At 53.8% G+C, this 25,170-nt stretch overlaps 1 protein-coding gene, 1 long non-coding RNA gene and 2 other non-coding genes across 9 annotated transcripts; 1 reads left to right on the top strand and 3 right to left on the bottom strand.

Annotated features, from left to right (window-relative positions):
• The first annotated feature begins 3,481 nt into the window (after window positions 1–3,481).
• ST6GALNAC2 (ST6 N-acetylgalactosaminide alpha-2,6-sialyltransferase 2) lies at window positions 3,482–19,201 on the top strand. 3 transcript variants are annotated; one of them, XR_011493943.1, is made up of 9 exons: window positions 3,486–3,696; window positions 7,641–7,701; window positions 10,447–10,621; window positions 11,300–11,468; window positions 11,906–12,044; window positions 13,649–13,752; window positions 15,340–15,637; window positions 17,026–17,125; window positions 18,127–19,201. XR_011493943.1 is itself a non-coding variant. In XM_014839907.3 (9 exons), the coding sequence occupies exons 1-9, from the start codon at window positions 3,572–3,574 to the stop codon at window positions 18,292–18,294; spliced, it is 1,125 nt and encodes a 374-aa protein (XP_014695393.1). In that variant the 5' UTR covers window positions 3,490–3,571; the 3' UTR covers window positions 18,295–19,201. The 3 variants fall into 3 exon arrangements, 2 of the variants coding, with proteins under 2 accessions (XP_014695395.1, XP_014695393.1); XM_014839907.3 differs by having other exon boundaries at window positions 3,490–3,696; window positions 15,554–15,637; XM_014839909.3 differs by lacking the exon at window positions 15,340–15,637 and having other exon boundaries at window positions 3,482–3,696.
• A 1,229-nt stretch (window positions 19,202–20,430) lies between these two features.
• On the bottom strand, window positions 20,431–25,167 carry LOC106830337 (uncharacterized). 4 transcript variants are annotated; one of them, XR_001397890.3, is made up of 6 exons: window positions 25,030–25,167; window positions 24,511–24,593; window positions 23,963–24,061; window positions 22,374–22,499; window positions 22,183–22,256; window positions 20,431–20,847 (listed from the first exon to the last, which is right to left on the bottom strand). It is a non-coding gene; the product is annotated as an uncharacterized lncRNA (long non-coding RNA). The 4 variants fall into 4 exon arrangements; XR_001397889.3 differs by having other exon boundaries at window positions 24,941–25,080; XR_006512836.2 differs by having other exon boundaries at window positions 22,374–22,485; window positions 24,941–25,080.
• LOC123276560 (small nucleolar RNA R38) lies at window positions 22,600–22,683 on the bottom strand. The gene has a single exon (XR_006513064.1). It is a non-coding gene; the product is annotated as a small nucleolar RNA R38 (small nucleolar RNA).
• Window positions 24,144–24,221, bottom strand: LOC123276559 (small nucleolar RNA R38). Its single transcript, XR_006513063.1, has one exon. It is a non-coding gene; the product is annotated as a small nucleolar RNA R38 (small nucleolar RNA).
• Window positions 25,168–25,170: the final 3 nt, after the last annotated feature.

Here is a 25,170-nt window from a genome sequence, read left to right as displayed (position 1 = left end):
AGAGGGTGGAGAAGTTCAAGCCTAAGGCTGCTCTCAAAAACTGGAGTTTGTGAAAGGGAACTTGGAGGAGGTTGGTAGAGCCGACGAAGATGCAGTCTAAAGTGTAAACCGGCTAGTTTGCAGGGGAGAACCAGGGAAAGAGTCAGCTGGGAGGAGCCCTCCTGAGGTCAGAATACTACAGGGGCTACTCCTTCAAAGGAGCCTAAGCCTGTAGAGCCATTGATGCCCCTGAGCCTTGCTGTAAACAATAGAGCGATCAGCTGGCAATTAATGGAGCTTAATAGCTGGATGTGGTCAGGGAAAGAGATGAAGGGCGCCTAGCCCAAATCATTGCCATCCCAGGGCGTCTGTGGGCATACCCTGAACTGCGCTCCCTGCAGAGCAACACCAGGGGGTTAACACTTCAAGTGAGGGGAGGGAAGGCTTCACCAAAATAAGCCAGCCAGTCACCAAACATACAAGCAAATAACAAGCCTGGGGCAGTGGGGGGCAGAGGAGGGGGGGCAGGGCATGAACCAGGACCGAGAGTTGCTACAATACATTATCTAAAGTGCCCAGTTTCCAAGAAAAATTTATGAGACAAGCAAAGAAGCAGGAAAGCCCGACTCTTACACTGGAAAATGGAGTCAGCAGGAACTGCCCTGTGCCAGTGGCCGTATGTCGGATATAAGAAAGCCTAAAAGCAGCCCTGAGGAGGACACTGTCAAATTCAAATACAGAGGCAGACACAGCAGGATTAGTGCTGGAAAGCATCTGCTCCACCGGGAATGATGAAGGCCCCTGGTGGCCTCGGTGGGGACAGTTTCAGTGGTGCAGTAGGAGAAGAAACCAGACGAAGAGAGAAATGGAGACAGCACAGACTTCCCCTACCAAGAACTCGGATGAAAAGAAAAGAGAGTAGCTAAGAAAGTGCCTGCTGTGGCCCAGCTTCCTTACCAGGTCAGGGAACCACACCACCTGTCTGGGGGTCATCATACTGTGGCAGCTGTGTGTTGCTGTGATGCTGAAAGCTATGCCACCACTATCTCAAATACCAGCAGGGTCACCCATGGTGGACAGGTTTCAGCAGAGCTTCCCACCTCTGGAAAAGTTGGTCATGAAAACCCTATGAACAGCACCAGAGCATCGTCTGACAGAGTGCTGGAAGGTGAGAGGATGGCGCAAAAAGACCGGAAAGGGTCCAGCCCTGGTGTCCACAGGGTTGCTAGGAGTCTGAATCGACTGACAGCTCCAAAAACAAGAGTGCCAGCTCAACAGAGGTTTGCGTTTGTGTGACTTTGTTTTGCTGTGCTTTTTAGGATGAGATACTTGGGGGCATATTCATAAACTGGGATAAGGACCCAGTTGGGGGGGGGGTGGAATGGCAGCCAAAGCAAGGCCGGAAGAGGTGGGAGGACACAGCAGAGAGGCTGGCTTTCACTGGAGGAGAAGAGCCTGGAGGAGGAGAGCCTGGAGGAATGCAGGCGAAGATGTGTGGGCAGGAATATGTTAGGAGACAATTCTGGGTGGGTCTGTCGCATTTCTGCACAGGAGCAGAGGCACTAACTGCCCTTTTGTTCCAGATTATCTTTTCAAGAATGTTGGTATAGCAAACTGCCTTGGAAGATAAAGATAGTGCTCCCTCTGGAGCGCAGGGCAGATTTTCTTACAGTCCAGTATCATAGATAATGTCTCTCTCACCCTCACGGGGCTTGAGGGGCAAGGAGCAGTGACACAATCATGAAGCCTACGCTGTTAGCTGATCCTTGAGTAATAAAGTCCTTTGTCTCTGACCCAGGAGTCTCGTGTCTCCCGCCAGCATCCATAAAGCTGCACCAGGCTGACCGGTTAGTTTGCACCCTGGGTAAATCTCAGACCCTTCGCAGTTCCTGACAGGAGACAACTTTGTAGTCAGGGGCCTGGGAAGCTGAAGCTCCCCTCTCAGAGGTATGGCAGTGAGAAGAGGAGTCTTGAGGAAAGAGGTGATGTTCTGGAATCATTGTTGGCGGGATGGAAGCAGGAGCTCAGCAAGGACAAGGAAAAGGCTGGTGTAGAGAGCCCGGCTGAAGCTGACCGTGTGGTGGTATCCTTCTGCTCTGGAATGAGAGACTGGCCAGCACAGCTCTCAGCCAGGCCAGGGAGTGGGCAGCATGGAGGAGGGGACGCTGCACAGGCAGCTCAGAGCGTGAATCCGGGTCTGAGCTCTGCTGGGCGGAAAGCCAGGAACACAAGAGAATCTGGGTTATGATGAGAGAGCAGCTCAGATTATGACCATAGGGTCCTGCCTGGATAGGAAAGAAAGCTGTGGGGAGAGGGCTGAGACACTGGGAGGCAATGGGGGGGTGGAGAGAGGAGGCCTCGTGAGGCTGCAGACTAGGAACAGAGCTTTGGGGACGAAGCTTTGGTCTAAACAGGGTGTTGCCCCTGAAGGCACTGGAGGTGGACAGGAATCATTAAGACAGGTGGTGGGGGGTCAACCCACACAGGAGGAGAGTGCCCTCCCCACCTTGAGGCTGGAGTCTGGGCAGGTGGAGGCTGGGCTGCTGTGAGGGCCAAGTTCATAGGTTTGAAAATGGAAAGTTGAAGAAATTGATAATTAGTGATTCCCTTTTTTTTCACGCAGTAAGTGAGCCTTTTTCTGAGAGCGAGGGGTATGCGTGGGATTGGGGGGGTTTCAGAAAAAAGTCTGATGTTTTATTAACCACTGAGGAAACGGGAGAAGGTGCTGATCAAGGGAGAAGTAACCTCTACAGGGACTTTCACAAGTGAAAACCATAAAGATTGAAATAAAAGACGTGAAACCACCAATTCTAAGTAGTGTCTATCAGCAGGGTAGCAAAGCGTGGCATTTTTAAAAGTTTCGAGAACTGAGCCGGAATGACCCATTCCTGTCCACAGAGGCAGGCCCCAGGGAGCTTTTCCGGAGGCCTTGCAGTCGGACAAAGAGAGACCTGCTGCTGCGTCCAGACTTGCTCCGAGGATCAGGGTCTGAGCTGGCCGGGTTTGCTCTTCCATCCTCCCCTCCCCTCCTCAGCTGTCCTGGTGAACTGGCCCCTCATTACGCCCGCATTCTGAAAGGACTCGCGGTGCCAGGGCCAAACCGACGGGTCTTGAAAGTCCTTCCCAGGGGAGCCTCCCCGCCGCCGCTCCACCTGCTTCGGGCGTCCAGAGGGCGCAGTGCGCGTGGCAGCGTCCCCCGCGCCCCGCCGACTCCCCGGACGGCGCGCGCCCGCCCTTGACCGCACGGGGAAGGCGGCCTGCCCACCCCCAGACTCGCGGCGTCCTGGGGGGCTGGGCGCCGACAGGAGCGCAGCGGCTGGGGGCCCACTCTCCAAGACCCGGGGGCGACACTCCCGCCTCCGGAGCCGCCGTGCAGCCCCCGAGGGTGCCGGCCTTGGGAGGCCGGGCCCGGGAGAGCAGGAGCGGCAGGGTGGGGAGGGGCCGCGGGGGCAGAGGGCGGGCAGGGCCTGGCGGGGCGGGGCGGGGCGGGGCAGGTCAGGGCGGCCGCCTCCGGGAGCCCGGCCCGGCCCACCCAAGCCTCTCCCCTCCGCCCGGGACGGCGGCGGACAGGGCGCCCGCGGGTCGGGGCTGCATGGGGCTCCCGCGCGGCCCGTTCTTCTGGCTGCTGCTCCTGATCGCGGCTGCCAGCTCCGGGATCCTCTTCGCCCTGTACTTGTCGGCGGGGCAGCGGTACCCGGGGCCCCGGTCCAGAGCCAGGTAGGGGCTGCCGCGCGGGACCCGAGCGGGAGGCGCAGGGGCCGCGCAGGGCGCCCAGCCCAGGGTCCTCGGGCCGCCCTCCGCCCCGGCCTCTCCGGGGTGGCTGGCAGCGGGGACTCGGGCTGCCGCCCTTTGTCCCCAGAGCCTCCAGCCGGCGTGCAACTCGCGCTGCCGGGCCGCACAGCCGCTGCCCGGGTCCGAGAGGGACTTGGCCCCTTGCGCACCGGCGAGCCGCTCTCGGCACTGTCGCGGGTTAATTCCCTCGGGCCCTGATTAGAAACACTTTCTCTTGTCGAAAGTCGGCTCGGTCAAGCGAGTTAGATAAAAACAGTTCCGTTTTTGTCGGGAACTCTCCCTTGGGAACGTCACACTTCTCTGATTCTACTTTTAAGGCAGGGACCCAAGGCTCCCGATTCCCGTTTCGCCGGGCTCGGCAGCTCGAGCGTGGCGGGCGCCTTTCTAGCTCGCCCGGCTCCCTGCTTTCCCGGCGCTCTGTTTGCCCCCTTGTTTATTTTGATAAGTAGCGTGTGGGCGCGACCTGCCCAAGAGGCAGGTTCCCTGGGGAACAGGGGCCGATTCGGGGCTCCCTCCAGGTTCCCCTGCCTGAGCCCCCTCTGCGCTCGGCTCCCACCCGCTCGCCCTGGGCACCTTCCTTTCATTCCTGCCCCATGAGGAGAAACCTGAGAGCCTGCCTTTGGTGGGTGATGGTTCCAGTTACTGAAGAAGCCTCAAAAGGACTTAGCTTTACTTCTGGAAGGCAGACCGAGCTGTGCCCAGAGTCTGGATTCGGGAGGCCGCAAGGCACCCCCGCCCCCGCCCCCGCCACCTCATGGAGGGTCCTTTGGGCCCAGGGGTTCCCTTCCCGGCGCTTTCCCACACGCGCACTCCTCACCAAACCTTGCTCCAGGTATAACAGGGTGAAAGCAAAATTAGTATCTGTTCTCAGGAAACAAGGTCAAAGGGCATCCAAAGTTGCAAAACAATATGAACCTGCTTGCCACTGATTGAGTCCGGTGGCTTTAGAAGGAAGGGTGTTCTAGCAAGTGATACCTGAAGTCAATTTCCTTGTAGTCAGAAACTGCACAAGGAGGACTAAAAACGATTGAGGGTGTGAAGAAAGATCTTTGTCAATTTCATGTAAAAATGTTTTAAAACACATTTTACACTTTCTTTGAAAGCATCTAATACAACTTTAAATATGAGGTTTGTTCGACGTTCATTATACCTCAACAAAGTTTTTTTTGTTTTTGTTTTTTTGAGGAAGATTAGCCCTGAGCTAACATCAGCCACCAATCCTCCTCTTTTTGCTGAGGAAGACTGGCCCTGAGCTAACATCCGTGCCCATCTTCCTCCACTTTATGTGTGGGACGCCTGCCACAGCATGGCTTGCCAAGCAGTGCCATGTCTGCACCCGGGATCGGAACCAGTGAAGCCCGGGCAGCTGAAGTGGAACGTGTGAACTTAACCACTGCGCCACTGGGCGGGCCCCCAAAGCTTTTTTAAAAAGATCTAATCTCTTAAAAATCTACAACTCAAGAACCTGTCCATTTCCTTGTTGCTTCCCTGATAATCTGTGCTATAGCTAAACCCCAGGGGGCAGGTCAGGACTGGCCTCCTTATAGGAGGTGGATATTTAGTGCCCAGAAAAGCAGGGTGGGAGGCAGGATGGCATTCTGGGCTGGGAGAGCTGGCTGTGCGACCTCTCCAGCTGGGGACAGAAAACAGATTTGCCTGGCTACAGTGGAAAGTCCAGGGGAGAAGGGTGCTGGGACCAGGGCTACCGTGCCCAAGGTGGGACGAGACTGTCCTTGCAGGTTAGAGAGTGGAACCTAGTCTGGGGATTTAATCCGGATCAGCAGTTCCCAGGCATGGGGATTTCTAGACTTATGAAAGATTTTTTTTTATGGAGGAGGAGGTGACGATAGATACAGGGTGCCAGTTACTTGCCAGATACCATCTATTGTCAACATTATTTTGTAAAGGAAAGGACATTTTAGGGCCAAGAAGTCCTAAGAATATGATTTGAGTAAATTTAGTTTTACGAAAAATGCACTATATTGTCCTTATTTCTCCTCAGGCTGGTAAAAGTTGCCGGAGGGGCATAGGTGGGCTGGTCCCCTCCCCACTCCTTCCAGGCTCCCCAGGCAGGTGTCCAGAAGCCCTTGGATTCCTAAGAGGGAGGGGCTGGGAGAAGTCACTGAACACTGGGGGGTGCTCTGGAGATGAGCAGGCCTTGCCGAGGAGGCTAGAGTTCAGGGCCGCAAAGCTGAATTGGGGGGTTCCATCATCTCCCCTGCAGCTCCCCCCTCCTGTCTCTAGTCTGCCCTGTTGCTCGGTTCTGCCATCAGGGCTCTCAAGCCTGGCTGCACAGAAGAATCACCTGGGGAGGGGCCCAGACCGATCAAATCAGCATCTCAGGGGTGGGGCCTTGGCATGGGTGGTTTTCAAAAGCTCCCTGGGAGTTCTCGCCTTGGGGGTTCTCGCTGCAGCGGAGGCTGAGCACCGGGATCCCAGTACCTCCTCAAACAGGGTCCTATTGAGCTGCGGGAGAGGAAATACAGGATTGTGTGGGTGAACAGGTGGCCAGTCTGAGAGGGAAAGGGAGGGTTGGGGAGGGATCAGCCCTGCTCTTTCTGCCTGCCCCTCCAGGCTCTTGGAAACCTGAAGGGAGGCGGGTCACAGGCTCAGCTGGCTCAGCACTAGAAGCAAGTAACAAGAGGCCTTTGTTTCCCTTGCAAACTGCTGATCCCCAGTCCTGCCCGCTGCTCCCGTGTGGCCAGTGGGGAGAGGGCAGGAGCCTGGGAGAAGCCTGACACCCGGCTGAACGGGCAAGAGCCCCTATTCCTTCCTTTCTGGCTGCCCTCGGCTCTGATGCTGGGGCCACCTGGCAGGTGGGGGTGGGCATGGGGTGGTAACATCAGCCCCTTACCTCCCTCCAGAAGGGACACTGTCAGAGATGCTGTCCCCACAGGGTCCTTTCCCTTCTTCCTGTAGGTCAGGATAGCTAACATTTAGAGAACACTTTTTGTGTGAGATAACATAGACTCTTTATTCGAATCCCGCCAACAACTGGATGCTATGTGATGTGACTTTCAATCCTATCAGCATGATTATCCCGCTGTACAGATACAAGACCGAGGTTCTGAGAAGTTCAGTGCCTTCCTGAGATCATGCCATACAAACCCAGGGAGTCAGCTGCAGACTCATGCCCCTCACCAGGACCTGTAGGGCAGGAGCCAGGAGTGGCAGGATGGCTGATGCCAAGGTGAAGGGGGCCCAAGGCATCTGGGACCTAACGAACGCCTGCCTCTGGGACCTCGGCAGGGAGAGACCTCAGATGGTCACAATTCCAGGGGACTGGCAAGGTTTCCTATTTTATATTTTCATCTTTTTTTTTTTTTTCCTACTGAGGAAGATTAGCCCTGAGCCAACATCTGTTGCCAATCTTCCTCTTTTTTTTTTTTGCTTGAGGAAGATTAGCCTTAAGCTAACATCTGTGCCAATCTTCCTCTACTATATATGTGCGTCACCACCACAGCATGGCTGACGAATGGTGTAGGTTTGCACCCAGGATCCGAACCCGTGAACCTGGGCCGCCAAAGCGGAGTGCACTGAACTTAACCACTACTCCATGGGGCCAGCCCCTGATGTTTTCATCTTTTAGCCACCATCTCACTGATGCTACAAACTGCACATTTCTGCTGCTTGCCAAGGGGCTTCTTGATTTCTGGGTTTATACAGCTGGGCGGAACATAATAATGTGACGGTATTTTGTGCCTAAAGAGAGAGATGTGGGCAAGGATCAGAGCATAGAAATAGAAGAAGCAAAGGATCGGACACTTTTGACCCTGGCGGGCAGCGTCAGCCCCTGGAGCTCACTGAGTCAGACAGAAGGCTCCCAGGGACAGGTCAGACCCCTGCTTTACTTCAGCTTTCTTCCCCAGGAATAGTGCATCCTCTCAAGCATTCATTGGACCCAAGGCATCGAATTCTGGGACAAGAAAGGTACAGTGGCTGGCTTCTCTGTGGCGGTTTTGAGCATCTTCAAGTTAGTGAGGACAAGGGGAAAGAGAAGAGCAAACCAGAACGTGCTTGTGAGATGCCGAGGGCCGGGGGGTGCGGGTGCTCTTTGGAACCGCCAAGCTTGAATCATAGAGCCGAGCAGCCAGCCAGTCAGGGCTTCTCAGGCCTGGCCAATAGGTCCTGTACCCCAATAGCAGAGAAGGACGGATCACTGTGTACCTTTGGGGTATAGCCAGCTGAAAAGTTCTTGGAAATCTTGTGATTTATTTTATTTTTATTTATGTATTTCTTTATTTTGCTGAGGAAGATTAGCCTTGAGCTAACATCCACCACCAATCCTCCTCTTTTTGCTGAGGAAGACTGGCTCTGAGCTAACATCCGTGCCCATCTTCCTCTACTTTATCCGTGGGATGCCTGCCACAGCATGGCTTGATAAGCAATGTGTAGCTCCATGCCCGGGATCTGAACTGGCGAACCCTGGGCCCCCAAGCAGAGCGCGTGAACTTAAGTGCTACGCCACCAGTCGGCCCCTGATTTCTCTTAAAGTCCTGCGAATTTTACATTCTACTCCTGAAAATGTCATTTTACTGTAAAAGTCACATTTAAACCGCTCACCATAGAGTAAACACCAAACCCTGGGGAGATGCTGCATGTTTACCCAGAGGGTTTGAGACTCTTCTGGGCCTTGCTCCATAACTAATAGTCACCATTGACTGTGGGCTGATGAGCCAACTCAAGCACTTTCACTTAAGCGACCCTGTCAGGTAGCTTTTACAGACGAGCAAAATTAGGCACAAAGAGATCAGGTCCCTTGTTTAGGGTCACTCAGGGAAGAGGTGGTACTGGGATTTGTGCCTCCTGTTTGACCCCAGAGCCTGGCTCTGAACCACCACAAGGTGTAAGAGACGGGCCATATATCTGGCTCTGAGCTTCCTGGTGGCCACAGCGAAGAAAGCAGCTTTGCCATCATGTCCATGAGATAAAAGCAAGCCAGCTGCCCAAGTGAAGTACAGCCTTCCCTGATATGCAGACCTGAAGATTTTTCTCCTGGAGCCTGGTAAAGAAGGCCCTGGAAAACACCCCTATGATAAACTGAATAGTAGTGAAATTAGTACAGTGTGATCTGCTGTAATGCTTGCTTTGAAAATGTGAATTTGTTCCAACAAGATTCATATCTTAGGAAACAATTTGAGCATAACACAAATTCTCTGTTTGCTTATGAATGATTTTGTCAGCAAGAACACTAGGTTAAATGCAGAAAACCACACCCAACCAAAGGGGGCCTCATAGGATACACAGAATGCACACACATGCAGGCTTCAGATATGCAGCCATTTCATCACGTGTTATAACTTCCTTCCCACCACTTCGCAATAACTCACAAGCCACCACCCTTCAGACACCCACTGCCACAAGCAAATGTCAAGTCTTTCCCAAGGTCAAGTGCCGTATTTTTAGTAGTACATATTTATTTCTTAACCATTGAATGTGTGCAAAACTGTGCTTCCCTCCTCCGTAGGTTCCTCTCTGTTTCATGCATCACTGACAGAGCTTTTGAATGTCATACCACTCCTCCCATTTTCACCAAAGTCCTGTGGTTTCGAGTGCAAATTTTGCCTATTGTGGTGGTTTTTACGCACTCTTACGTCACATTATAGCAGAAATGACTGTACAGCTCTTTCCTGCCTTGCCCTTTGATCAAACCAGCGGCTTAACCAAGAGCCCCCTTCAGTGCTGTGAGCAGCCCTGCACGGGCAAAGGCTGTGTGGGAGTCTGATGTCGAAATCGCAGGCAGACGGGGCTGGGCGCTGCTCAGTACTTCACTCTCGCTCAAGGTCCCTGTGAGCAGAGGCACTGTATAGTTTCCTAGGGCTGCTGGGACAACTGACCATAAACCGGTGGCTTAAAACGAGAGAACTTAATTCTCTCACAGTTCTCAGCCCCGGAAGTTTGAAATCAAGGCGCTGGCAGGGCCGTCCTCTCTCCAGAAGCTCTAAGGAACAATCCTGCCCTGCCTCTTCCAGCTTCTAGGGGCTCCAGGTCTTCCTTGGCTTGTAGCTGCATCCCTCAGTCTTCGCCTCCATCAGGACATGGCCTTCTTAAAAGGACACCAGTCATTGAATTTAGGGCCCACCATAACCAAGTATGACTTCATCTTAAAATTACATCTGCAAAGACCCTATTTTCAAATAAGGTCACATTCTGAGGTTCAGGGCAGACATGAATTTTGGGGCAACACTGTTCAACCCTGTTCAGGCGCCACCTGGAAGAAAGATGATCATAATCTTCCCGGAAGCCCTTTCCACGCAAATCCTACAGCGAGGACTGCCAGAGCTGGGATCTGCATCCAGGCTGATGGGTTCTGAAGCCCAGGCTGGAACTCCTCCACCCAAGGGCAGGCAGGTCATACCCACTGGTGGGAAGATGCCCCAGAGTTTCCCCAAGGGTGAGGTGAAGGAGTAGGAGGCCAGAGCCATCAGGCCACGGAGATGTGGCATCCAGGAAAGGAAGAGCTGGGCCGGGGAAATCCAGAAAGCTCTCTGATGCCCACCGGGCTGCTGCACCACAGGCCAGCTTGGCTCCCAGCTCTGTGGGTGGCCCAGGTCTGGATGGGGAAGGGCGGCTCTTCCCTTCCAACCCTCCTGTGGGGTCTGCAGGCTCCCGGGAAGGCTCCCACCCGCCCCAGCCCCAGCTAACAGAACTCAGCCCTCTTGTCTTCTTGCTCAGAGCCTGCGCTGCCGACACCCACTTTCTCTCAACATCCGGCGGCACCCCCACTTCCGAGGCCTGTTCAATCTCTCCACTCCAGTGCTGCTCTCGTGGCCACTCTTCACCCAGGAGCTCTGGGACAGCCTGAGCCAGCACAAAGCCCCCTACGGCTGGCAGGGCCTCTCCCGCCAAGGTAACCTGCAGCCGCTGCCTCTCGCCCAGCCCTCTGGCCTCAGCTAGTCCCTTCCTCCCACTTTTGGCCCCGGTGCAGGCCAGGCCTCCCTGCCCTACAGCAGCGTGATGTGGGACCCCCGTACCCCTTTCCTCCCAGAAGGGCCTCAGGGCTCAACCCCCCAGCTGTGCGACTCCTGCCTTACCTCCCTGCCCCTGTGAGCACCACCGGTCAGTGAGGGGGGCTTGGCCGCCCTGGCAGAGAAGCTCTCACCATCCCGGGGCCTCCCTGGCGTGAAAGGTACCAGTGTCCAAAGGTGGCCGAGGACAGGGGCTGTGGGGCCCCTGATGGTTGCTGCTGTGGGAAACCAACCAGAGCCCCCTCCACTGGGTTAGATGGCCCCTCCACCCCGACCCCTGCATGCCTCAGACTACTTTCTTTTGGAATAGACAGTCTTGAGAGGACTAGTTATTCGAGTTCTTGAGGCCTTTCAGGGCCCAGCCACACCCCCTCCCCCACCATCCTCTTTTCAGTTCTCCTGGCTCACTGACATTTCATTCCCCACCCACCCTCCGTGCCTCCTGGGAGGGGCTGGTGTCAGGCCTCTGGTGAGGTGGGGTACCAGAAACAGTCTGGGAAGGCTCCAGATGACCCCACACAGCCCTCCTCATAGTGTCCCACCTTGCCCTGCACCCACAGCCATCACCTCCACCCTGAGACTTCTGAATGGCTCCGAGAGCACTGAGCTGTTCACTGGCTCCAGGGAGCCACGTCCCCACTGCATTCGCTGTGCCGTGGTGGGTAATGGAGGCATTCTGAATGGTTCCCGCCAGGGTCGGAACATCGATGCCCACGACTATGTGTTCAGGTATGTGCGGCAGGGCCCAGGGAGGAGGTGGGAGGGGAGCTGGGCAGAGAGCTGGTCTGGAGCCAGCCCCTGGGGAAGCATCTTCCGTGAAGGCTGCAGCCCAAGGCAGCAGTGGCCTCAGGCAGCTCGGCAGTTGTAATGGGCAGACAGGCATGGACGAATGCACATGCAAACAGACCCTGAAGACAGAGCGTGGGTGCCACATGCCAAGGGGACCCGGGAGGAAGGAGCTGCCAGAGCCAGTTGTGCCCATTTCACAGGGCATCCCCTGAGTTTGGAAGAGTGGGGATGGCACCTGTGCACTGGTGCTGCCATGGGCAGAGGGAGTGGTCCGTATAGAGGCATGGGGACAGGCGTGGCACAATCCTGGGGATGGAAGTACAGAGACGCAGCATGGTGTAACCACAAGAAGGCTGATGGGCCTCTGTTCGGACCAGACTCAATGGTGCTGTGATCAAAGGCTTCGAGGACGATGTGGGCACCAAGACCTCCTTCTACGGTTTCACTGTGAACACGATGAAGAACTCCCTCATCTCCTACTGGACGCTGGGCTTCACCTCTGTGCCACAAGGACAGGTGAGGCCTCTGATAGGCATGCCATTGTTGTGGACAGTTCGTGCCTTTCTTCCCAGAGCCCCTTCCATGGGGTGAGCCACAGGGTTCCCAAGCCCTGGTCCAGTGGATGGAGAGGTTGTGCCAGGATCTCGGACGCATGTGACAGAGCCATTGAGGAGGATGTGGGCAGGGACACCCTGTTGTTCCAGGCTTCACAGGACAAGTCTGGAGTGGAGCGTGAATGGCTAATATTAACTGAAAGCTGCTGGGTGCTGGGCAATTTACAGTGCCTCATCAGCCCTGGTTTCCTGCAGAGGAGACGACGGCTCAGTGCCCTTCATTCAGCAAACCAGCCAAGGGCCAGCGCTCAAGTCCAGACTCCCACCCCAGAGCTGTCCACAGGGAAGGGCATTTATAGAGTGCCTCCTCTGTTCCCAGCGTTGGACACGGTCATCACAGTAGCCCGTTTCCAGATGGCATCATGTCCAAGGCCACCACCCAGCTAGAATCATCAAAATCTAGGCCCTCTGCCCGCTAGCGTTGTTTCCATTGCCCCATGCTGCCCACCAGAATAATGATGTGTGCCCTCCTGAATCCCCACTGCAGCCCTGTGCAGGCAGCTGACATTCAAGAGACAGGGGAACATGCCCAGTCCCCGCTGGGGAGTGGGGGAGCCAGAACTTGAGCCCGTCTGCCGCCTCCAGGTCCTTTCAACTACACCCAGTTGCCCTAAGACCTCGCTTTCCCTCCAGCGTAGTCTGGGTGCCACATGCAGCGTTAGGGAGACCCCAGGATAAGAGGTTCTGTGGTGCTCCACAGGGCTACTTGGGTTTCTAGAAGCTTCCTCCACTGAGCAGGGAATGCAGGAGTGTCCTAGCCACAGTGACTGTGTGCCAGGGCCTCACGGTAGAACCTCCCTTAGCTCATGATAGGACAAAATGGGGCAGCTTTATTTCTGGGCTAGCCACAGCACCTGTGTGAGTTACCTATTACTGCATAACAAAATACCCCAAAACTTAGTAGCTTTCAATGACAAACATTTATTATCTTCCAGTCTCAATGGGTCAGGAAGTTGGGAGCAGCTTAGCAGAGTGATTTTGGCTCAGCGTCTCTCAGGTGGCTGCAGTCAGGATCGACAGGGGCTGTAGTCATCAGAAGGCTTGACTGGGGCCAGAGTCAAGATGCCTCCCTCACAGGCCCTTGCCATGTGGGCCACTCTGTAGGCTCCTCCAGCGTCCTCACAACACGGCGCCTAACTTCACCAAGAGCACGTGATCCCAGAGACCAAGGACTAGCTGCAGTGCCTCTTACGACCACAGTCACACACTGTCACTTCCATTTTTTTCCTAATCATTAGAAAACTCTATTCTTTAGTCAGTATGTCCAGCCCATACTCAAGGGAATGGCAAGTAAGCGTCCCCTGTTGAAGGAAGGAGAATCAAAGAATTTGTGAATGAGTCTTGAAACCATCACACACACTAGCTGGGAATGGGAATACAGGCAGATACGGGAAATTCTCCCACCAGGACAGGTGGCAGGACTGGGTGGAAGGATGTCCATTCTGAGCAGGAGCTGGATGTAGTCTTGTTTCCCCCTGGGGCTCAGTGTCTCTGTCGCCCCCACAGGACCTGCACTATATCTTCATCCCCTCAGACATCCGTGACTATGTGATGCTGAGATCGGCCATTCTGGGTGTGCGTGTCCCGGAGGGCCCTGATAAAGGGGACAGGTGAGCAGCCAAGCAGGGGCAGGGCATGGTAATGCTGCGGTCATCTCTCCTTGCTCCCGGGGCCCACTGTTGGGTGGGGAAGGTGGAGGGCGGCAAGAAAACCCCCAAGAATTCAACAGTGCATTGGGGAATCATGCTCTTTTGTCCAACACCCAGGAAAGCCCAGGTAACTGCACTGGTCCCCAGGAATGCTCCTGAAGAGGTGGGCTGCAGGCTCACGGGGCCGCTTTTCTGAATGGAGCAGGCAGGCTCCTCAGCTTCGAGCTGCTGTCCCCACAACCAGCCTCGCCACCCAGCCAACAGCATTCATGGGGTCTGTCCACAGCGGGGCTGCTGTGCTGTTGAGGACGCTGGTTCTGGAAACTAAGAGCAAGAGCCAGAATCCATGCCCCTCGTGCTGGTCGGCACCCCCCCCCCCCCCCGGGGCTGTGCCGGTGAAATGGGAAACGCAGGCAACATGGGCCCAGTGTTCTAGGAAGTGGGAACAAAGGATACTCTGTCTTTTCTCCCCCACCTTCTGGGCAGCAGGCCCGTGTCCAGCTCTTTTGAACCACGTCCTGGCCTTATCTGAACCTTCTCCCCGTAGTGCTGACAATTTCTTGTCCCTGAGGCAGGTCCTTAGAAATCTATGCCACCCCTGTAGTCACGATGACCAGTTCTCCTATCTCAGTGCTCCTGGAACATCTTGCCCACCCCCTGAGAGAGCAGCTTCTGAGGTGGTCCTTAGGGATTAAGCCCTCAAAGGCCAGGCCAGGGTCCACTGGCCACCCTGTGCCCCACCCCCACCTTGTGATTACCCAACAATTGCTCACAATGCTGCTGCTGGTCATGAGGGTGGGCTTTGTGACACTGGCGGAACTGGGCTCTTGGGGGGGGCTGGCTCAGAGACATCGGGTGGACACAAGCCTCCCCAACACCAATGAGCTCCCCCTCCCATACCCCTAATCCGTCCCCTACCCAGTCCCCCTCCCAGTCCCGTTCCAACAATATCATCACCTCTTCCAACCAGCAGCCCTACTCTGGCTCTGGGGGCCCGGCCCCTTCCCCATCCCCCACCCGGGGGCCTTCCTCTCGGCCCCTCTCTCACCCTCCCACCCCAAATGCCTCACAGCCCTCTTCCCGGGCTTCCTCCCTGACCCCCAGCCCTCATACCCAACATGTGCCTCGAGGGTCTGCCCAAAACCCCACTCCGCCCACCTCCAAATCTCCCTCCCAATCTGGCTTGAAAACCCTCTCTAGAAACTCTTCCCAAACTCCTGCTCAGCCTATCGGCAGGTCCCCCTCCCAAAGCCCTGTCCCCTCGGCCTCCTACATCGGGCCGGTTCGGGGCATCCCGTCCTACATCGCCCCCTACGTGCCCCGCTTCCTGAAGGAGCCCCCCTTCTTCCAGCCCCCTACATCACCGCTTCCCCTAGGCCAGTGCTGCCCCTGCCCCTGCCCCTGCCCCTGCCCCGCCCGCAAGCGCCCTCCGCCCCCGGAGTCGCTCTACTTACCTCTGCTGCCGCCCCCTCCGGCCCACTACAGCAGCAGCTGCTCCTACCCAACTCCCCCCGCCCTGTTCACGCCGCCTTCCTCGCTCTCCTACAGCCCGCCCCCCGAGGTCCTGGTGAGCGGGAAGCCGCACGTGGTCCCCACCGTGCTGCCGGCCACCTTCTACACCCCCTTCTCCCGCTACTACGCCCAGCCCCGCCCCTACCGGCCCCTGCGCCGCCGCCGCCCCAGTGTCCTGCCCCTCCCCACGCCCCCCAACGTGCAGTACGACGGCATGGGCCGCTCTGTCCACTTCTTTCGTGGGTCCTAGGCCTTGGACCTACTTTGGACCAGAAGCCTCTGCCAGTAAATTCAAGCTACTACACCCAGACTTCATCAGCTACCTGACGGAGAGGTAGGTGGTGGGGGGTGCCGGGAAGAACAGCTGCCCTTCCCCTCTCTCCTCCACACCCACCCCCCAGTAGCGCAGGCCCTCCCTTAGGAGGATGTCTCCCTTAGGAGACCCGATGTCTCCCCGCACTGTAGCCCGCAGCCGAGCTGAGCTGTATCGAGTGCCACGTGCCAAGTAGGGGGCCAAGCACTTAATATCAGTTCGTTCACTACTTTAAGACCTCCACGGAGGCGGTGTTCCGTCAGGGCCAACAGGAAGTGGGCAGAAAACTCAGGAGCACTCAAGGTTTATTTACCAGGGATGTTTAGGAAAGCACAGGCTGTGGGGGGACCACAGGGGTTGAGCAGTAAGGGGGCTAGTAGAAGCAGTCTTGTCATCACCCTGAGGCCCCAACACAGCCAGCCCAAGGCGACCAGAGGGGAGGGGCCTGGGGAACAATCAGCCTGATCATCTCACTTGCCTCTCTCCCTCCTATCAGTAGGGTCAGTTGTCCCTGTCTAGAGACATTTTTGGTTGTCACTAGGCAAGTGTGAGTGTCACTAGTGGGCAGAGGCCAGGGATGCTGCTTAACAGCCCATAATGCAGACGATGACCCTGGTAATAAACAATTATCTGGCCCCAAATGTCAGTTCCTGCAGTTGAGAAACCCTGCTGGAGCCCATAGGAGCCAACATCCCAAGACAGAGAGCAGGTGGAGGAGGGGGCAAGTGGCTCTGGGGAGGGACACTGAAGACCGGGCACAGCTACTGCTCCCTTTGACAGAGGAAATAGGCTGAGAGGCTTGATTTGCCTGGCAAAGCTTAGATGTGAATCCAGGGCTGCGGTCCAGGCCCGTGATCACCATCCCGTGGCCTCACTTTTGGGCTGTGGTTGCATGTGCACACATGTGCCTGCACACACGCACCATCTCACCAGTGACTCCAGTCACAGGACCTGCGCACTCTGTCCCTCGTACACGATTCCTGCTTGGCCAGTCTGGGGGTGGAGAGAAACTTAGGTCTCAGGCTCCATAGGCCACCTGTGCATTGTGGTTACTTAGTGGCCTGCAGTGAAGGCAGGGGGTCTCAGGGAGGAAAGGCGAGTTAGGCTGGGCTCAGGCTTCTAGAGAGCGGGAGGAAGCGGGGAGGCTCTTACCTGTGCTGCTTCCAGATGGGCCTATTCTTTCTCATCCCCACTCTGTTACTTAAGGTGGTGTTTCAACTGAAGATTTTTGCATTAAGCCCATTTGGTCTTTTCCCAAATACGGAGTGGACTGGTGTAGAAGGGCCAGAAGTTCTGGATGGTTTTCCAACCTGTTTTAATTTGCTAGTCGTAAAGCATACAGGCACAACCATCAAGCTAGCATGTGAGACCTAAACGTCTTGAGTTTGAATGCCTCTTTTTGCTTCCAGGTTTTTGAAATCAAAGTTGATTAACACAACTTTTGGAGACCTATATATGCCCAGTACTGGGGCCCTCATGCTGCTGACAGCTTTGCATACCTGTGACCAGGTAAGAGGTCTTCCCTTTCAGCAGCACACAGCAGTAGAGTACAGGTGTGAATGGAACCTAATTTGATCCATGATATCCCCTACATGAGGCCTGTCACCCCCAATGGGACTCTGGGCCTCTATCCTGCAGAGGAAAGGATCCCTCAGCCGCAGGAGTGACTTGGTCAAGGGAAGTGGTGTACGCGTTATCCAGGGTCCTTTAGAGGACAGCTCCCGGGCCAGCCCTGCCTTCCCTCCCTCAGCCACCTGCCCCACCACTTCCTTCTTCCACTCCCTCTTCCCCAGAGCAGCCACTCTCTCTGGCATTGAAGGCACACATTATCAAATTGCCCTTGTGAAAGCAAAATCTTCTCAACAGAACTAGGTAGGGACACTCTTTTAGGAGGACATTCTAGAACTGCGGTGGGACAGCAATTTAGCCTCCCAGGCACAGAATCTTTAAAATTCCCATATGAGATGGTCCCGAAGGGAAGTTGCCTGCATGAGCCGCGTGAAGGCAGAGGTTGAGTAGCAGTTTCCAGGGAAAGGCAGGGACCCATGCTAAAGCCAGCACAAGAGCTGGGCCTACACCTTTTCTGTATTTTAAAGCAGGAATCTCTCGTCTGCGGTCACCACTAGAATGGGAAACAGACAGTAATGGGCTTTTGCCTCCATCTTCAGCTTAATGATCACCATGGCCCTGAAATCACAGACCTGAGTTCAAAACCTGGCCTGGCCACGAGCTTGTGACTGGGGACACGTTTGGTTACTTCCCTGAGCCTCTTTCCCCACTTCTAAGATGGGGATGACAGCCACCTAAGATTATTGTAAAGCTGGGGTGAGAAAATGTGTGCAAAGAGCACAGTGCTGGGTGTGGGTGTGAGCTAGAACTGCTATGCATCTGCATCTTCACCACGCTCCCGAGGAGAGGGGCCCTGCCTTTCCAAACTCCTGTCACTTCCCACGAGTCTGTGTGCACGGAGCTGCTCAGTAAATGCTAACTCCATGACTGTTCTTGTCCAGGTTAGTGCCTATGGATTCATCACAAGGAACTACTGGAAATTTTCTGACCACTATTTCGAACGAATAAAGAAGCCACTGATATTCTATGCGAACCACGACCTGTCCCTGGAAGCCACGCTGTGGCGGGACCTGCACAAGGCTGGCATCCTTTGGCTGTACCAGCGCTGACCCTGAAGCACCAGAGCCTTTGTTCTTACAGAGCTGTGGCCCTTGTCCCAAGTGGCCAAAGCCGCCTTCTTGTCTTTTCAGCTTTTGAGAGGGGCTCCAACTCCGCCCGGCCATCCCCTTCTTCCCTACAGAGGACATCAGGAGGTGGATTCGTGACTGTCACTGAAGCCCGTTCACTATGGGACACTCCATCTCATCCTTGGCTCATCCAAGAAAAGTCCCCTCTGGGTCTGAGATAGATGTCCCACCCTTGGTCAAGGAGAACTGGACTGCTCTGCTAGATTTGTTTGAAAACTTTGACACTCCCAAGATGACTGTGACGCTCACCAGCAAGGGGCAGGCACACTTCAGACCTAAGCAGCTCAAAGGCAGCAGTGGTACTGAGCGACTTCAGGAAGTCAGGGCAGTGACTCGGGGCCTGTCGGTCAACCAGGGTCAAGCAGCAGTTCCAGGCAGACACACTCCCCAGCCAAAACCCTCCTCCTGGCATGTCCAGCCTCATACAAACTCCAAAGCAATTCAACTCAAGGACACGTCCTAAGAACCCTTCTGAGAACATGACCTACCTACTTCTGCCCCATGATAAAGTAGGAGCACACAAGGCAGAATGTAACTTGAAACTAGGTAATCACATAAATGATGGAGGGCCATTTTGTCTTGTGTGTGTGTGTTGGGGGGGGGAGTGCTCCGTGCAGGGTGTTTAGCACGGAGATCACGCAGAAGTCACGGACGGACCATGGGAAGGTTCTGTTCTTTGATGGGGTCACCTGCACAGAAGGCAGCCTGCCTGAGGGAAGTCCTATGAGAGATGGATTACCACTTTGTCACCAAAAGGATGACATTATCAGGGATTGAACCCTCACTGGGTATTAAATATCGTGGCTTCAATAAATGTGAACTTAGTTGACAGGCAGTTTCATTTCAGACAGATACGGGCTTCTGTTGGAAGTATAAGGAAGTCTCAACCGACCAAGTTACCACCGGCCGGCCCTTAAGCAAGCCCAGGATTTCCTGTCCTGATGACTAGTGGCTTTTGACAATCTGATGGGTGGGGTGGGGATCTCTCTCCAAAGGGCTGGCTGGCAAGAGCCTTCCCAAGGCATCACCCATCACCGATGATCAATACACCAAGGCCCAGGACCTGGCCTCTGGTTCTGTGGTTTTGAAAGATGATCATATCAGCATGTTTAACAAGAGGGATGAACTGTCACCAGAATCAAAACACTTCTTTAGGAATTCAGAGATGTGATCAACAGAATGGAGACTTGGGCTTTAATGACTAAAGCAGCTACCTGAGGGAACCATGGCTTCCTGGGGAGCAGGGTTTGGTTTAGACGAGAGGGAAGGAGTGATGAGTTCAGTTACTGCAACAGGCCAAGGCCTCTCACCCACTTTACCCTAGCAACACCAAACTGTCCCTTGGTCTTGAGGAAAGCAGTGTCCCAAGTATGTTTCTCTGGATAGAATAATTGATCTAATTATTCTGTTGACATTTGAAAAATGTCAAATGTGGGAACATGGTACTGCCGATAGTCAGTCCACTCTGGTCTATCTTAGAGTGACAGTGAAGAAACCCAACTGTCTTGATAACCCAGCGTTGCCCAGACTTGGGACTCCTGACTCCCTTGTATCCATAATACTTTTTACTTTCCCCTATTCCCATCACAGCCTTAGTTATCAGAATCCATCAGACTTCAGAAGTGCTAAGGTTATGTTGTGGGTGGCAACCCATTAGAGGGGTATGAAATCAACTTGGTGCGAAACAAAATCGGATTGCATCCTGTGTAACTGTTAACCTCAATTTTTCTTATTCTGTGAAACTTTCATTTATATAAGAATGTGTAGGGGCCAGCCCTGTGGCCCAGTGGTTAAGTTCACGCGCTGCGCTTCAGCGGCCCAGCGTTTTGCCAGTTCGGATCCTGGGCGCAGACATGGCACCGCTCGTCAGGCCACACTGAGGCGGCATGTCACAACTAGAAGGATCCACAACTAAAAATATACAACAATGTATCAGGGGGCTTTGGGGAGAAGGAGGAAAAATAAAATCTTAAAAAAAAAAAATGTGTTTACCGAGTCACAGAATAAAATACTGTTCTCACAAGTGGGTGTCTATCTGAAATCCACGATACCAGTGAGTCAATTTTTTTACAATTTTATTTGTGCTTCAAAATTTAAGCCTAAGACACAGTGACTTCACAGGAAATGAACTGAGAAATGTTTTCCAGGCTGAGCACCTGTTTCCCCTCAGTCTCCCCCAACAGAGCATGTACATATTAATTACTTTCTATTTACAATCACTGATTCTCGCCAATACAGGAGTTGTACCCAGATCACCCAAACTGGAGTTCTGAGTGTTGTTAGTTCTCCTCTAACTTCACTAACTACCCAAGATCTTCTGGGATAAGCTCACTGTCACTTGAATCCTTTGGCTACTTGTGAAGATGAAGTGCAAACAACCCTCTAAGTGATTCTCCTTTTGGGGGCTGATTTTACAGGTGTGAGCAATTAGCAGCAGAGGCTGTGCAATCCCGCCTGGCATCGCTGGGAGACAACCTGTAAAGCCAAAGGAGAGTCATTTGATCTAACAGCCAACCAAGTGACTCAAAACAGAAGTGTCAATCTAACGGACAGACTACCTTAGAGGAGAAAAAGGCCATCAGAGACACTGGTTCTAACCGACCGCTAGGCCTATGGTGTGCTGGAGGCACGACCAGTCGGCTCCAACACAGGCTGCTGAGGCTCCCAGCAGACCTGGCAGCACAGCTCCTCTTCAGGAGGCAGTGCTTGGGGGGAGTAGGGAGGAGTGTCTGGAAAGTGGCCAGGAGAGAACCACCATGGAGCACTGGGGACATTGATATTCAACCCCCCTCTGGATGTCACAATTTCAAAGTCAAACCTAAGATTTTCTCGAGTCCAGCAGAGCAGCCAAGTCTACTGAAGCCAACTCTGACCCAGGAAGGAGATCCCCCGCTTGCCGACACCTCCGTTCACCTGGTTTGACTTACAGGTTGTAAGCTGCTGTGGCCAGTTTCCAGGATCATTAAATCTGACCCCAAATACAGCTTCCATGGTGACCAAACACATGACCTTAAACATAAAGAGCCTGCACATACCTCCCAATTTCAACAGAAAAGGCAACCTGTGCCCACTTCGAGACTGACACTTGAACGGGAACACAGCCAGACGCCCTCCCTGCCCGGCGCCACTTCGCTACTTTCTTGCTCGTATGCCAGCCGAGCCCTCTGCTGCCCAAGGAGCAGCCCCGTGACAGTCAGCCATTCAGACAGGAACTGAGCTAAGCTGAGAGGCCCGAGGCCCTGGTGTGAACAAAGCACCTGGAAACCAAGTAGCTCTGCTAGCGCCCTGGTGCCTCTTCTTTCCCGAATGTCAGCACACACACAGAGGCAAGAGGTCAGAAAGCCCTTCAGTTTTCTCACTGCCACAGCTGGCAAACATTCTACATTCCTGTTGGTTTCAGAGAGCACATTCATTTCCCTGAAATATGTGACAAGCACTCTTTCATTCCACAATAAGAGTATAAACTGAATCTGGGCCACTTGCCCGTTTCTGCCACCTCTTATAGCCTGTACCCTCAGAGCCATTAATCAAAGGGCTTAGAGCGTGACAGGGCAGCCACAGCACTGGCTTCCGAGTTGCAGATGGATGATGCACTCGACTGGGGTCTCGACAGGGTATGAGCAATTCCCTTTGGAGTCCACTCAATTCGAGCCCTTATAAAGCCTGCACTTCTTTTAAGAGCAAAAGACAAACGCTTAAGCCTCAGAATAGATTGTCTTCCCTCAGTCGAGATCTTCAGACAGGGATAACTGAGCATCACAGGCTTGTGGGGCTTCTTAGGGACGTGTAAGATGGGAACAGAAAGCTTACAAACAACAGGAGGAATCCTTGCACCTGCTTCAGGCAAAGCAGCAGCTCAGTTCTGTCCCACACGCCGCAGACACCTGGTAAAGACGACAAACCTACGTTACAGTCTCCCTGCCACTGAGCACAACCCTCGTCCAGGGCAGCGGAAGCGAAAAGGACATCCCACCCAAGCCCACTCCAGGTCTCTCTATTACATGCACGAGCGAAGTCCCACTTCGGGCTCAGGGCAGCTGACACCACGCGGCTAGCTAGTGTCTCCTTCCAGAGGATCCTTTGGAGCCTCAGAAATCGTGGCTGAGACTGTCCCTGGCAAGGAGAAACTGAGAAAGAAAAACCTATTCAAGAAGATAGACACGCCTCTCTCTCAAATAGCTCGCTTCTAAATCAGGCCTCAATTTTCTATAAAGCAAACTTGGGAAACTGAGTCTCAGACATCCCAATTCCACACAGAAAGGCCTTTCTTTGCCTTCAGACAGGGATAACTCGACATCATCATGGACTCAGCTCCCACCAATCTGCCAGCCAACAGCACTGACAAAACTATTTTTTCCTTACCAGATTCTGCTTTCCTTCCGTCCTGAGAACTCTCCTTCGACCTTGTCTACTTTACTAGAATGCGCTTTCCCTCAAAGGCAAAAACTGTTCCTATCTAGTGCCTAGGTGTACCAGTATCCCAGACCCGACACTGACAGTGCCTGCCCTTTTAAAGACGAGGTCTGTCACGGTACAAAGCGGCTGACAGCTGAGTATGGAGCATACTAGCCTCTTTCTAGTGTTGGTAAAATGCCCAAGACAGTGCAAGCCACTGAAGGCCGGCTGCACAGAAGGTACCTGATGCCAAGGGGTAACGACATCACAGAAGGTCACTTCTCCTTCACTCACCTCTGTGTACAAAAGATCCTACAGAGCAAGCATGTGGCTTTCAGTTTTCTAAGAGAGGATTATAAATCTACCCTGAGAGATACCTAAAAATAGCCAGTACTATAATCTTGCTGTAATAAAAATCCCTGAGCTAAAAGTAGATCAGATCATCTACTCGTTCCCAAATGCTCGCTCCTGAACTGCTACACGATTCTCGGGCCCCACTTCAGAGTCCTTCTCATCCATGCCACAGGTGGGGTCCAGGACTGCATCTATTTTAACACTCTGCAGGTAGCTCTGATGTACAGCCAGGTTTGAAAGCACTAACTTCATTTATTTCACAAATGAAGAATAAGACTCTGGTGCCATGATCCGATAAGAGGCTGAGGCTAGAGCCCAGATCTCTCAAGTGAGTCTAAGAGGGTTTCAACCTCAGCTCTCCTGACATTTTGGGGGACAATTCTTTGACACAGGGGCTGTCTCATGCACTGCAGGATACTTAGCAGCCTCTACTCTCAGTTGAGAACCACTGGTCTATCTAACTAGCTGTTCAGTTATATATCAATAAAGCTGAAAAAAGTAACAATAATATTAATAATGCCCCCCCAAACAAATCAATTAGCCATATTTTTATGGCTCTTAAAAAAAGCAACTTACTTGTGTAACTCTGGGCAAGTGAACTCTAAGCCTCAGTTTATCCACTCAGCAGCAGAGTGGGGAAAATATCTACCTCACATAGTGTTGTGGCAAAAAATACTCTTTGTGAGACCACTTGGCAAGGAGCCTAGCAAAGAGTTCCGTACTAATTCCCTTCTCTGTGCTGTAACAATCCTGGAAGACCCTCACACCCTTGAAATCTTAACAGACCAATGCTTAGAGGGATCCCAACCTACGCACTTCTGTGAAAGAGCTAAAATCTCACCATCTGTAGAAACTTCATCACAAAGATCCTTACACCCAGCATCCTAAGATGATGGTTTTCCCGTGACTTTTTTCAAAGTCCACAGCCAACGCCTTTAATCTAAAAGAGAAATATGGATAACACAATTCATTCTAACAGAAACAATCTTAAGTATTCATTCTCAAGATTGGTATTTAAAAAGCTGAGCCTCAGCAAGTCAGAACTCCTCACAAAAGATGTCCCTTCAGACAGGGATAACTTTAAATCATCCTTGGCTCAAGCAGCAACAAACACCTCTAAATCCCAGCCAACCAAAACTCATTTTCCAGTCTCCCGTTCATCCCTGTATGCAGTGGCATCCATTTTGGTTTCAAACACTGACACCTAGCGGCGCCAATTACACTGGGACAGACCCTCCTCTTTTCAGGATTCTGGGTCGATTTCTTACCCTAACTGAACTTAGGGGTCAACACGTTTTCACAGAATTTGAACCGTACTGAGAGGCCTTCACACTGCCTGGCTTTCCCATTGCCGGCGCCCACCCAGGTCCTGCCTGCTCCCATTCTTACTCATGCCGGGGCTCCATTCATTACTTTTAAGCTTGAACCTGCAGGTTTGCTTCTCATTGTCTCTGCAGATGCCAAAGAAAGGCCTGTGGGGAAAGAAAAAAGTGAGCATGTAAAACGACGGCTTTCCAAAGTCCACAATCCCATGACTGCTCTCTGTGAACTAAATAAAACTGCTGATCGGGGCCGTCCTCCGGGCACTCCAGGAGGAGTCAAGCACCCAGCCGTCGACACTGTCGATGTGAATTAAGAACCGCACCGTCAGCCTGCCCGTGGGCGGACCGGGGAGACACGCGTGGCTGTGCGGCGCACCGGGCGGCGCAGGTTGGAAGGACCGCTCTCCCCCGGGAGGGGCCCTCCGACGCCAAGGGTGGGCCTGGGCTCCCTCCCCTCAATCGGCAACACTCGCGCAGTTCACGAAGCCTTTTCTCACCCAGCATCTCAGCGAATCCCAACCACCCTATGAGGACGGAGACCGGCCTATCGTCACCGTTTCGCCTCTTGGGGGGAGGCCAAACGTACTAGCGCCGTTCAAGGAAGACCCCGTCCCTCCACCTCCGCAGCCTTGCCATCGCCAAAGGCCAGTGACAGCTCGCTGCGCATGGCCCAGACATAAGGCGCCATGACTTCCAGCCACGCGGCCGGCCTCGGAGAGAGAGCGAG

Source organism: Equus asinus, chromosome 13 (genome assembly GCF_041296235.1).
Source record: "Equus asinus isolate D_3611 breed Donkey chromosome 13, EquAss-T2T_v2, whole genome shotgun sequence".
NCBI classification, from domain to species: Eukaryota; Metazoa; Chordata; class Mammalia; order Perissodactyla; family Equidae; genus Equus; species Equus asinus.
The sequence above is the reverse complement of the archived record's forward strand: the minus strand, read 5'-3'. Positions and strand labels throughout refer to the sequence as shown.